Raw genomic sequence first — 14,718 nt, forward strand, 5'->3', positions numbered from 1 at the left:
GATTTTCAGTCTGTCTGGAAGGGAGTCATTGTTGTCTTTGACTCGCAAGGTTGTCTCTTGTGGTCTAGTATAGTTTTGATCCCTTCCCACATGAACCTCGTGTCGACGGTGTTGCACAGCCGTCTATGGATCTCCTCTACGTACCCACGCTTTTTCTTCCGGATTGCACAGGAGAGTTCAGCCCTGGCTGGTGGTCTTAGATTCGTTCTCCGTTACAACAATATCAGCACATCAAAAGAAGGATTTTGGGGCATCTTAAAAGGGAAGTGAAAAGTTTTGCAATAGTTTGAGGTTTTGCCACATATTTCTTAAAATGCTTCTTTAATTCAAGTTATTTCACAGCATTATAATGCTTTAACAAGTTTCTAAGTTTATTTGTCACATTAAACAGTCAATGGGACAGTTAGCATAGTTGTTAGTGCAGACTGTAAGAAGATTGTACCTTCTATCCATTCTCTGAACGCCTCAGCTTCACCCCACTTTTCAAAACATACAGGGGTTGTAGGGTTTTTTGGTATTTGGGCAGCACGGGATTGTTGGCCAGAAGGACCGGTTGCCATGCTGTATAGCTAAAAAGAAATTATACCTGATAGAGTGAGAAGGGTTATTTTATAAGCAGTCTAATAAGTTAGCTCTTACATTCATAGTATCATATTTAGAACAGTTTACCATGTGTAAATTACAAAGAAGTAAAAGATCAATGAGTACTAAGCAAGGGCAGCATAATAGCTCTGTGGTGGGGTTCATTCAGGAGCCTGCCGCAGGCAAGAATCTTTCTTTAAGCCTGTTTCCATGTGATTTCACCCTCTCCTACTTTCTCCCCGATGGAAAGAGGGAGAAGAGAGTGTGTCCAGGTGTGACGGGTCCTTCAGTGTGTGGGCTGCCCTTCCTAGGTGGCGGGAGATGTAGATGGAGTCTGTGGAAGGGAGGGAAATGATTTGACTACATTATACATTTCCTTGTTTTTAGACTCTTTGACAAGCAATGTTCTTGAAGTGGTAAGCTGAAGGTATCTGGAATGCCATTGAAACAGGAATACACGCTGGTGCATCTAGAAATTGTTCCAAAAAATTGGGTTTGAAGGTGATACCAACTGGAGAGAATGGCAAGCCACTCATTTCTATTTTCTTTTTAATCCCAGTGGTGATGAATGATGTTCTGTGATTGATTGGCGAAAGATATAGGACCAAGATCAATGAGTTCAAGCCAAGGTTACTTCTACTGAACATACTGCAATCCACTGTTAGAATTCAATAGAACACTGGAAACTATTTTAAAAAAAACAAGCAAAATCATACTTAGTTGTTGAAAATCTCAGAGAGGTGTATAGTAATTAGTGATCTCCTGTTATCCTGGCCAATACTTCGTGGTATCTCTAAAGCATGTTATCTGCTCATTGGCCCCATTTTATTTTAAGGCATTGGAGTATGAAACTATGCTTCTGCATTTCCAAGTGTAGCAAGTGGGGTGGCGTGGTAGGTGTAGCGGTTAGCACAACGCCTTTACAACGCCAGCGGTCGGGTCCGGGGTTCAAATCCCATGCTGTTTGTAAGGAGTTTGTACATTCTCCAAGTGTCTGTGTGGGTTTTTCCCAGTGCTCCAGTTTCCTCCCACCATTCAAAATGTACTAGGGGTGTAGGTTAATTGGCAGTAAATTGGGTGGCACAGACTCATGGGCTGAAATGACCTGTTACCGCGCTGTATGTCTAAACAAAATTAACAACAGTATTCCAGTGGCTAGGTCATGCTAATTTTATGAAAAGAATTATATAAATATAAGTCCTTTATTAGTTTAAAAAATCTACACCTTCCAAATTTGTTCTTCAATCCCATGTGTTCAAATTATTCTTTAAACAATTATTCAAATCCATTTATTTCTCAAAGTGCAATGTAACTTTTTGGGTCTTTATTTTCTTGAGAAAAGAAAGCAGACAGGTGATCTTGAAATGGCATTTACAATTACGAAAGGCTTTGAAAGAGTGGGTGGAAAGGGGATGTTTCAAACAATAGGAAGAGTATGACTGGACCTCAATATGAAACAAACACGAAGAAATCCTATTGGTAATTCAGGAGAAATTTCTTGTCAAAGATTGGTGAGGAAGTGGAGAGAGATTCAGAGAAATACCATCAATCTAGACAAAGAGATGAAGGAAAACATAAGAAATTTACAAAAAAGGGGAAGCAGGAGGCCATTCAGCCCTTCGAGCCTGACTTACATTCGATATGATCAGGAATGATCTGCCCCTGATCTAATCTCCTCTTCTGTGCCAGTTCCCATCAGCTCAGAGAAGAGCACAGAAGGTTATATTGAACAATTTAGATGAGGAAAGATGGGCAAAGCTTCAGAGGACTATCAGTGCACTGACTCGGTCAAATGAACCATTTCTGGGCCTTACACTCTGTGTAATCCAAAGTCATTGCATAAAATGGGTGAACATCTTCAATGGCTTGGAATTATATTCCCATTCCTACTACTCTGCAATCAAATGGACTGAGCAATTCTTCTCAGTCAGAATTTTATTGTCATGAACATGTCACAAAATTCATTGTTTTGTGGTAGCATTACATTTCAAACATAAATAAATAGTGTAAGGAAATAAAAGAAAGTGAGAAAGTGTCTATGGTTCATTGTCCATTCAGAAATTTGGTGGCAGAGGGGAAGAAGCTATTTTTCTGCTGCTGGTGTTCACTTTCAGACTCCTGTACCTCGTTCCTGATGGTAACAGTGCGAAGAGGGCATACCCTGGATGGTGGGGGTCCTCGAGGTTAGAGATTGCATTTTGTAGATGTCCTTGATGGAGTGAAGACTGGTGCCCATGAAGTCGTTGGCCAAGGTAACAGCATCATCAGTTGCCTTATTATATTCTATGACCATTTGTAAGTTCAAGCTTTCGCAAGCTAACTCCTATAGTCATCTGAGAAACTGAAATCCAGTGACTAGAATCATGCGAGATGTCTCAAAGATAAAGTGAATTACAAAAGAAAAAAAATCACTCTCAAAATCTGTTAAATGTGATAGAGATATTTACCAAGTCAATTCTCCAAAATATATCAAGTAACTCCACCAGATTTTCGCAAAACCATTTCTTGGAAATTGGTTCCCATCTCTAACATTCCCTCTGTCATATTTCAGAACAAAAGCAAGAATGTAAATCAAATTTATAATTGTCCTATTTGTGGGAAAATAAATATTTTGCTTTTCTACATTAATCATGCATTTCTCTTTAAACATGATGGCTGGAGAAAACTCCTGTAGATGCTAGCTGCTGAGACCCATCGTTATTTTGAAGTATACTTCTTATTTAAGGTGTATTAATTTAAGGACAATAAATGGGCACTTAGACAAGATCTGTGGTATTAAGATTTGCACCCCCTGTTGCCAGTTGTAGCATATTGTAGCTGTTCTGTGATATTAATATACCTGTAACTTGATTTCTCACTTATTACAAATAATCCCTTTTAAGATCCAATGAAGGCTTAAGATTAAATTAGATTCCTGTCATTTTAATATGAATATATTTTAGCCTGGGGTAGACCAGGAGACAGTGGTCCAAGAATGTTGGCTTGGTTTGGCAATGATGGTAATGAAAACACACACAAAAATGCTGGAGGATCTCAGCCAGTCTCGCAGCATCTGTAGGAGGTGGAGATATATTACTGATGTCTCGGGCCTGAGTCCTTCCTCAAGGAAAAGCAAAAAGCAGACAGGTGTCTGAATAAAGAATGCGGAGAGAAAAGGTGGAGGAATGGGAGGGGGAGGAGTCTAGACCAACAAACAAAAGGTGTTACTTGCATATGATAAGAGGAAAGGTGAAAATTGAATTTGGCACTGTGAAAGAGGACAGAGGGAGGAGAGAGAGAGAGAGAGAGAGAGAGAGAGAGAGAGAGAGATTGACATTCTCTGGCTTATGCAAGGTAAACTTGCCTGCCTTGGCTGGGAACATTATAACAGAACCTTGCAGCCTGTTGTAAAGTGCCTGGAGAACCAGTAGGATACTGTTTTTTTTGGGGGGATGAGTTCGGTGAGGACTGAGTGAGCTGCATCGCATCTGCTGGGGCTGGCCTGGGCTGGTTGAGAATGGTGATAGGCAATCGGAGACTGGTCCTGAAGCTAGTCATCAACAGGGTTTGGGGCAGCCTCATGGAGCAAAGCAAACGATCAGCAGTGGGAGGGTAGGGTGGGGCAGGGGTGATAGGGAATTACAGAAATCGAGAGGGGAAAGACACGGAGTAAGGTATGAGTGAGTGTGTGTGTATGTGTGTGGGGGGGGGGGTGTTTGTGTTCTTGTAAAAACAGGTGTTGGGAACTTGTCTATCTGGATGTTTTTAAGATTCAGCATTTCATCTTTTTTAACCTTGAAATGCTCTAGCACATTTAGCCTATTCTCCACTGACCTCACTTTTACCAAAGTCCTTCTTCCTAGTGAACAGCGAAGCAAAGTATTCATTGAGGGCCTCCTCTTCCTCCGGGCACACATCACCCACCACCCTCTCTTATCCCTAATTGGTCCAACCCGCACACTGTTCTTTCACATATGCAGGATTTTCCTTAATCCTACTTGCCAGAAGACATTCCAACAGGTACCTGGATAGGAAAGGTTTAGAGGGATATGGGGCAAATGTGGGTATATGGGACAAGCTCAGGTAGGCAACAGGGTCAACATGAACAAGATGGGCCAAAGAGCCTGCATTTAAAACGCAATGATTCTATGTTTCCCTCCAGTTCTGGGGTCAGACCCAGAACTCAGATTCAGAGCAAGATTAGACCATTTAAGTCTGAAATGAGGAGAAAGTTCTTTCTTTTAAGGCAGGTAGATCTGTGAATTCTCTGCGTCTTGAGGGGTGTGTATTCTATCACTGATTGCATTGAAAACAGATTTGAATGTCAATGGAAATAAGAATAGTGCAGGATTTTAATGCAGTTGGTCAAGATAAAAATCAGCTATAATCTTGGGAATTAGCAGAGCCTGCTCAAGGAATGCAAGGGGATCAATCCTACTCCTGGTTCTTATGGTATGAACAATCAATGAAACAAAAAACAAATGTCATAACTTTATATTTCTATATTTCCATAGATGAGAAATTATTGTCATATATTCAAGTACAATATACAAATGACCCAACCAAAATTCTTACTTGCTGCACCCAAAGATCTGCTCGTTCCCCTTCCCTTTTTTCACCTATGGCCCTACATCTATTTTTGCCACATGCCCATCAACTCCCTCTTGGTTTCTTGCTAACTTTCCTACACTGAGAGGGGCAATGTGCCGTGGTCACTTAAGCTCCCATCTATGCAATGTGGGAGGAAATCGCGGAAGGTGCAAACTCATACCGACAGCAACTGTTAGGCCCTCGAAGATGCATCGCCTGCATTTACCTTTCATAATCCCCATTATGGATGCCGGACCAATGGATTGTTGGTGGGGTGGGCAATCAGTGATATGATGGTGTAAAGAGAGGCACGTAGAGTAAAAGCCAGATCAGAAATGAGGCAAGAAGCCAAATGTGCTCACGAGCCCAGGAAGGAAATTGAAGATTTTATTGAAGAAACAATGAAGAGCGTCGTTAATATCAATTAAATGGGGCTTTATAAAGACTGAAATTTGATGCATCTCTTGATTTGAAACAATTGAAAGATACAATTTTTCAAAATGTAAGTAAATGACCAAAACCAAAAAATAAAATAAAAAAACAAAATCAACATTGCAAGTCCAAGTTATAAGTTCCTAGCTCTTCATGTTTAACTGGTATAACCTCTCCAGAAAATAATTCTGTTCATCTCTCCCAACTCCTGGCTCCAACAGTAGGGTTTCTGTACTGTCACCCCTGGCAGGAGTTTTGAATCGGGGAGTTTCCTTGTAAATGTGATCAGTGCAACAGGAAATAGTGTTTACTCAGGAGAAAGCAAAAGAAAATGCTTGATTCAACTTCCTGCAGGAACTCTACCAGGTTGTTTGCTCAGCAGAGCTTGTAATTGTCTTACAAGATTTGTAATTGTGAGGGTATTCATCTGTTGCTGAGCATCTGGTCAGAGGTTTATATTTAGATTTCTGCCTCAGATGTTGGCTACACCAGAATTCGACAAGCTTTCTCTCCATGTCAGCTCATCAGGAATTTGTCCCATCAGGAGACATCTGACGACTGAAGAGTTTGGGAGCTAGAATTCCATTTACACAAAATCATTGAATAAAAACCATCTGTAATCTCATTTCCTCATTTATTTCCCTCTTACCTCTCCTGCCATCCATCCACAACCAGGGTGATTTACAATGGCCAATGAACCTCTAACCGGTGAGACATGGAGCAAACTGGGTCACCTAGTGAGGGAGAATATGCAAACTCCATATATGCAACAGTGGTTGGAATCTGAATAGTCAGGGTATCAAAGGTTACAGGGAGAAGGCAGGGGATTGGGGCTGACTGGGAGAATGGATCAGCTCATGAGATGGAACAGTGGAGTGGATGGGTTGAATGGCCTACTTCTGCTCCTAGATCTTGTGGAATCAGTAAACACACCAAAATGCTGGAGTTTCAGCCGGTCTTTTCAGTCTCTATAGGAGACAAAGATATATTGCTGACTTTTGGGGCCTGAGCCCCTTCTTCAAGGAATAAACCCGGATCACGTAAGTTGTGACACAGTTGTACTACTGACAGGGCTACTGTATCGTCACTCTATGTTTTTGACGAAATCTGTGAATTGAAGACGCCTCACATGAATGTGCCTTGCTTGCTTTGTCCATGGAGGTCAGGACTACTGCTGCCCTCAGTTTCTTGGCCTCAGTATATTCCAAGGCACTGCAGTGGCCTCCTGTGTGTCTTCACAATTCCCTGCTTGCTCCTGAGTTAGGGAGGTCATCCAAGCCCAATGTTCAAGCAGAGGAGCCCTTCTCAACTTTACATTTAGCCCACTGGATCAGAAAGAGTGGGCATGGGAATGCTTCCCCACTCCAGGCTCCCCAAGGATGCAGGCATTCAGTAATCACACTCAGCCCCTTACAGATGCCTCCCGAGCAACCTCTTGGCAGATATGCCTGACTATGGGTCTGCAGATGTTGCTTCTCATCAATCTTTTGGACTCTCTGACAGCGCTCACCTCCAACAACCTCTCTCACCCTCTGGAAGCACGCCCCATCCCCTGTTATCATTGTAAGTTCTGTTCATTCAGTTCCCCACAGCTGGTCTGTCCCTTTCAGAACTGCAAAATCATACCTGCTGGGTAACAGGCTGACAGCTGCTCGAACTTACAAGACATCAAATGCACCGCTGAAACCACCACATCAATCTGTAGGCAAACCTGGCAATGCAGCTCTGTTAATCTTACAAGTGAAGCTCTTCACAAACAGTGTGATCAGCCACACCGTGTTGAAGCTGAGGAAATAGGGGGCAGCACTTACACAGGTCTTAGCTTTCTGCTAAAGGATGAGCAAAGAAAGTTGATGCTGAACAACAGACCATCCATGATCTTATTGAATGGCAGAGCAGGTGGCTGGTTCTGAGTTCCATTTCTTCTGCTCTTGTCTCTAGTTCCAGATTTAGATTTCAGATTTATTGTCGGAGTGCATACATAACATCACATACAACCCTGAGATTCTTTTTTGTGCAGGTGAGGTAGAATTACCACTTATTGGTAGTGCGAAAAAACTGTACTCAATGTACACATGTAAACAAATAAAGAAATGTAAACAAACTGACTGTGCAATACAAAGAGACCAAAACAATTCAATAAAAAAGTAAAAGTCCTTAAATGAGTCCCTGATTGAGTTTGTTATTGAGGAGTCTGATGGTGGAGGGGGAGCAGCTGTTCCTGAACCTGGTGGTGTGATTCTTGTGGCACCAATACCTCTTTCCTGATGGTAGCAGAGAGAACAGAGCATGTGCTGGGTGGTGTGGATCCTTGATGATTGCTGCTGCTCTTTGATGGCAGTGTGCCCTGTCGATGTTCTCAGTGGTGGGGATGGTTTTGCCTGTGATGTCCTAGGCAGTTTTCACTTCATTTTGCAGGGCTTTTTGCTCAGGGGTATTCAAGTCCCCATACCAGACAGTGATGCAGCTGATCTGCACATATTCCACCACACTACTGTAGAAATTTGCCAGAGTTTCTGATATCATTCCAAATCTCCACTAACAACTGATGAAATAGAGGCACTGACTTGCTTTCTTCATGATGCCATTTGTGTGTTAGGCCCAGGAAAGATCCTCTCAAGAACTTAAATTTGCTCACCATCTCATCCCTCATTGATCAGTGGATCATGTACCTCTGATTTTCACTTCTTGAAGTCAACAATCAGCTCATTGGTTTTGGTGACACTTGACTCCGAGCTTGTGGTCGGTTCACCATTCAGCCAAGTCCCTCCTGTATGTTGACTCATCACCCCTTTTTATACAACCCAGTACCATCAGCGAATTTGTAGTTTATGAATATAAAAGGAACAGTGCAAATTCAGAGGTAATCCAACAGAACAGCAATGCGTTGGCAAGAAGAAAAAAAATCTCGTCTTGGTTCAGCAAACATACAGCATCAATGGGTTAACTTTAATCTCTTCGAATGTCAGAACATTTACTGACCTAAGGCATTTTTTTTCCACATTCCTTCCACATCTCAGCAAAGCATATCAGAGACCTGAAGCATGAATAGTTATAAACACACACCCTTCCTCCCAAAATATGAAGCAAGCACCTAGCATCTCAATGGATTGCTTAATTGGTGCTGTAGTACACAGAGATCCAACTTTGACAGCCTTGACATTTAATCACAAGCGAATCTTGCATGCTTGCAAATCCTGTATGTTCAAGAACATGTAAATGTGTGTCGGAGTCTTATGAGTGACAGTGAGTCGATACAGAATGTGGTTCCTCACTTTTGTCTGCTGTTTGGAAAGTGATGCTAAAAGGCCTTGACCTGCATAACACTTAAGAAATATACATAGCAGTCAGACAGTTGGCCACTCAAGCATTCTCTGCCATTCAATACCTCATCCGCATGTGTCCTAAAATCTATTGCTCTTATCCTTGAAAACAGTGAGAGGGACTCCACAGCCTCTTAGGTGAGGATTCCAAAGTTTCACAATTCACATGTCCCTGGTTGTTCCCCTCCCTCCAAGTATTCCGCTCTTCCTCCCTGCCCATCTCCACTCCCAACCCGACAGAGGAAACAGGTGTGCTTCCTGTTTGGAGTTTCTTTAACGTTGTTTGTCAGTATGGTCCGAACCCATTTGCACGCAAAGATGTTAAGGTGATGGAGCAGGCATACCTCGTGGAAATGAAATTTTGGCTAAGTTCTGGAGAGGACTCCACTTCTATAGAAGGTTGGCACAACCTTCTGTAGGAACTCTATTGAGGGAGTCCTGTCCGGCTGCATCACAGTGTAGTACAGATACTGCAGAGAAATTGATTGGAGGTCAATCCACAGGACCATAAGAGTGGCAGAGAAAATCAATGTAGTCTCCCCCCCCCCCACCCCCCCACCGATCAATGTCGTCTGAAGAGGGCATGCAAAATCATTGAGGACTCCTTCCACCTGTACACAGCATCTTTCAGCTACTCTCATCGGGGAAGAAATACAGAAATATCAGACCCAGCACCATCTGGCTAAGGAACAGCTTCTTCCCATTGGCAATGAGAATGCTGAATGACCAAAGGAACTGCTCACACTAACTATCTGAGGCTCTCATGTTCATGAAATGATATTTATTTATTTGTTTGTATAGATGAAATACTTGTCCTGCATATGTATCATTTGTCTGCATGTGTGTTATGTATCTTTTGCACCGAGGACTGGAGAATGTAGTTTTGTCAGGTTGTACTTGTACAATCTACTGAAAATAAAATTTGACATGACCAATGGAAAACATTGTAAATGTTTACATTTAAACCACGACCTAAGCCTTTGAAATTCCACTTGACACCAATTTAATGTTCACATTATTAACCTCTGAGAAAGGTTAATTACTAATTTATGCCCAGGAGAAGACTGCCACAAATGTCAGCTGAAGTTTAACCCACAGTCAAATGACACAGGTCTCTTTTTTGTGACATCAGTTCCAAAAAGCCTGTTCTGTCACTTTGGTGTGAAGGACCACTGTCCTGTTGGAGGTGCTATTTTTTCAGATGTAATATTAAACCAAACCTCTGTTAGTTTTCTCAGGTGGATGGAAAAGAACTCCTGCACTATTCTGAAGAAGAGCAGGGAAATTATCATATTACTGCTTGGTGATGTTGATTGATAGATAATTATGATCACATTACTTTTTTTAAAAATGTTTGCTTGGCTGCAAATTGTTTGCCAGATTTCCCACATTCCAACCGACATTTCATAGGTATTTTGTAAAAATATTGGAGAAATGCTAGAGGAACTCAGTCGGTCTCGAGACATCCATAGGAGTTTCACTTCATAGGTACCTTACTGGTTGCAAAGTTGTTGGGATAACATAAAAGGTGCTATGGAAATCCTAACCTCTCTTTATTGATAAAATAAGATGTTTCTTTCATGGAGCAGACAAAGGAATGCCCGTTACTTTCGATTCCAGTCACGCCGTCTGTTTTTCCCCCTCTGTGCCTCAGATAGGTAATAAAGACTGAAACTATTAAAGCACAAAAGTCTGCAGACACCGTGGTTGAAGTGTACAATGCTGGAGAAACTCAGCAGGTCAAACATTGAGCTTTTTGTAGCAAAGATAAAAGATACATAAACAACGTTTCGGGCTTGATCCCTTTAATCAAGGTATGAGCAAAATGCAGGCACACGCTCGCGCCTGGGTAGATTCTTCTCATACATTGATAAGGAGGTCTAGCCCGAATCATTGGATATGTACCTTTATCTTTGCTGTATACAGTACATGGCACCTGCCTCCATTTTACTCATACCTTGATGAAGGGCTTCAAGCCCAAAACATTGATTATGTATCTTTATTTTTGCTACATAGAGTACACAGTTTGACCAGCTGAGATTCTCCAGCATGGTGTTTTTACCAAAGGCTGAAACTCACCTAGCAGGGATGTATCTCTGCTCTCTCATCTCCAAAAGAAAGAAAGAAAAGGGGTTCTCAAACACTCCCACATTACTAGCAATGTTTCAAACTCTGTGTCGCCTGACTGGCCAACGCCAACCCACCACTTTATTTTGCTGGTGGGATGGAGTTGGATCACAGGCACAGTTCAGAGAATTGCAACAATAATGCCAATTGCCTTTGTCATTTTGAAATTCTGACACTGGTTGCATTGTTCTCAATGCTCTCATCTGCATACAGAGCACAGAACGAAAGGGATTAGACAGGGAAGTATTGTGAGGTCACGCAAACAAGGACGTCTGCTGAGACTGCAGCTGCCCTTCTGCAAATCACCCTCGGTGCCATTTGGAGCAGTCATGTGGAGTATGTGGGATTTATTAGGAGCACTTTAGTGGCTTGATTTAACGTGGTCACAAATACTTTATTCTCTAATGATCCCTAAAAAATGTCATTGTTACAGAAATTCCATGTGCATGAGAAGTAGGGGGAGGCACATATAACAGGAATGCTCTGTAAGAAACTTTGACAGACAGACCAGCTGAGCGAGATTTTTTTTTGAAAGAACATTGCCAAAGTCAGTTCTCTCTAAAGTGGAAAATATTTGTATTTAATTGCCAAAGTTAAAAATTTAACTTTCAAGCACGATTGCTACAATGGTGGGGTCTAATGGGATCATTTTCTGCTGTCAGTGTAACTTTAGCTCCTATTTGTGATTATAGCGCCTGGATGTTTTCTTAAGTTTTATTTTTAGCCAGATTACAGCAGATGGAAAATAAATGGCTAATGTTGAGGCATTTCATTTCGACTTTTTACGACAGCAGGTTGAAATAAAAGGCATGGAACGTTTTCAGTACATCTGGCTGTGCCACGTGTCTGGGGTCTCACCGAGGAACATTGCTCACTCTACGAGGTGTTTAATGGCATCCTGATAACTCAGCTGATGTCACGCCACTTTGAATGCCTGTGACAAAAATGTTAGATCCTTCTTAATTAAACCCTGTACCCCACTCCCCCCAAGAAAGTGGCATTATTTTGCACTTGTGTGTGCAATTGATGCAAAACAGTGATCAGAGTGTCACACCTGTATCCAAATAACTACCATTCAAAAATACAGTAAAACTACTGTTATGTGGAATTCAGGCAACCGGCAGCTTCAGGCAATAGACAAAAAAAAATTCGCAGAAAATAAATAGGTGAAAAATACGGAAGTTCACCAATCCACACAACATGCAATTCCAAGCAACTGGAAAATTCACTGGCATCTACCAATCCCCATAAGTGCCGGATACCAGGGGTTACACTGTAATTTTGTTTTCTACTATTTGCTTCAGCCACTTGCAAACATGCTGGGGTTTTCTTTCAAGTCCAACTGACACAATGTTTTAAACAACACACCCAATGCGACCATAAACCTTCTTTTTACAGAAGTGCTTCCACTAATTGCCTTCCTACACAAGACCAAAGCTCCTGTATTTTAGATTTAAGTCTTGGTGTACCAAGTAATGCTTAACTTTGAGGAACTGGATCTCAGGAATGCCACGTAATGGTTTACTCAGAGCAGCATTTCCATTTGCCTGGATATGAAACATAATTATCAAAGGGAGTGTGGTGGAGCTGCTCCGAGACAGATTTTCCTTTCAACTCTTTCAACTACTGGCTCTCCTTTGAAACTTTCAAAGTATGTACACGTTTTTTGCATTTTCAATGCGTTAAAAAGGGACAATATATTTCCATTGGAATTGTCAATATTACAATTATGCAGAAGATATCTCAACTGAGTGTTAAATCCCAAATAGGTCTGGGTGCAGACTGGGAGATCACTTTGTTAAGCACCTTCGCTCTGTCTGCATCAGTGACAGGGATCTCCCAGTGGGAAACCATTTCAATTCTGCACCTCACTCCTGCACCAACATGTCTGTCCTTGGCCTCATGCACTGCCAAACCAAGGCCAACTACAATTTGGAGGAGCAACACCTAATTTTCCATCTGAGCACTCCCCTACCAGATGGCCTTAACATAGGCTTCTCTGGTTTCTGCTAGCCCACTCCCCATCCTTCCTCTCTTCCAAATCCCCTGTCTCCTTTCCACCAGCTCTCCACTCCCTTCTTTGTCCATTCACAGAGCTAACCCGCCTCCCTGTTTGCTGTTGTGCCCTCCTCCTTTATCCACCTATTACCTCCTGCCCATGAGACTGCGCTCCTCCCGCTGCCCCTCCCGATCACCATTTGTTCGGGTGCCTGCCCACGTTTTGTCCATACCTTGATGAAGAGCTCAAGCCTAAAATGTTGGTTAAGTGCCTTTATCTTTGCTCTATAAAGGACACTGTTAGACCTGTTGAGTTTCTCCAGCATTGTGTTTTTACAACATTCCTGATCCAGTGGGTCACAAGATGTAGTGCTTTGAGAGGTTAGTTATGGACCAAGTTAACTCCAGCCACCATCACTAGAGGTTAACAATGGATGCCATCTCCATGACCCTCCCCCTTTCTGTTAGATCACTTGAACTATAAGAACACCATGGGGAGGCACAGTTGCCGTAACTTATATGTGGCTGTTATTGATTGAGTACAACCAAGCACTTAATACCAACCGACCAACAAAAATAATCATCAGACTCAGGGATCTGGGACTCTCTTCCTCTGTTTGCAGCTGGATTCTCAACTTCCTCATTTGCTGATTCACCCCAATTAGTGCAGATCAGCAATATTACTTCCTCTTCGCTGACCATGAACACAAGGATACCTCAATGATCCCCTACTCTATTCCCTCTAAACCCCTGATTACATAGTTAAGTTTAGCTCCAGCACAAGCTACAAATTCAGTGATGACACCTCCATTGTTGGCCAAACAGTGGGAAATTATGTCAGAATACAGGATGGAGTTTGAGAACCTGGTTGTATGATGACAGAATAACAAACTTGCTTTCAACATCAGCTTACTTCCTCATGCTCTGAGAAAGAACCACCCTTCCCCCAGTGTTGCCATTACTAAATGAAAACAGGGTAGGAATTGAAATTGAATGCAACAGTTATGGGGAGAAGGCAGGAGAATGGGATTTAGAGGAAGAGTACATCAGACGTGATTTGAATGGAAGAACAGGCTCAATAGGCCATATGGCCTCCTTCTGCTCCCTCATCTCGGCCTTATAATGATGTACAAATGTAGTGTCAATCGTGGAGGGTCATGTGACCTCTCTGTCTGGAACCTGGTGGGAATGTGGATTGTGGAGGGTCATGTGACCTCTCCAACTGGAATCTAGTCAGGTCACATCATCTGCCACTCATGGTTGGCCTCTGCACACCCATTGGTGCACATCTGAACACTGGCCCCTTTAATTCACTTAGTAATTACCTGGCCCAGAACCACTTATTGTGGCTTTAAAGCCCACCACGTTTACTTCTTAGTCCTGACTAAGAAAGCTGTTTCACGACAAATCATGAACTGTGGACATCGCTGGAAAAGATGTTGGTAAGGTGTGCACTACATTAAGCCGCACCCCGTTGCTACAGGGAATCGAGAGTGTCTGCTGAAGTACTTGTCTTGTAAAAGTGTGTTAATAACTGTATATTACTGCATGTATGTAATAAAGAGAGAGACGGGGTAGGCGGCCACTGGTATAGGAGATTGTGGTACCTGATGTGAATGCCAATATTGTTTTGAATGCCTGTATTGTTTTAGTATCAAGAGTTGTTTGGTGTCTTCACCATTACAAT

General features: G+C 42.2%; 1 protein-coding gene across 4 annotated transcripts in view; it reads right to left on the reverse strand.

The window, feature by feature from the left end:
* pacrg (PARK2 co-regulated) overlaps nt 1-14,718 on the reverse strand; it is a 290,834-nt gene that overhangs the window by 13,790 nt on the left and 262,326 nt on the right. The window contains exon 5 of one of the 4 annotated variants that reach the window (XM_069895185.1): nt 443-569. The exons of the other annotated variants lie outside the window; for them this stretch is intronic. Within the exon in view, the coding sequence (XP_069751286.1) occupies nt 484-569 (86 nt within the window). The 3' untranslated portion in view covers nt 443-483. The remainder of the gene's footprint in view (nt 1-442; nt 570-14,718) is intronic. 4 annotated transcript variants of the gene reach the window in all.

This window comes from Narcine bancroftii, chromosome 8, assembly GCF_036971445.1.
Source record: "Narcine bancroftii isolate sNarBan1 chromosome 8, sNarBan1.hap1, whole genome shotgun sequence".
Lineage (NCBI taxonomy): Eukaryota > Metazoa > Chordata > Chondrichthyes > Torpediniformes > Narcinidae > Narcine > Narcine bancroftii.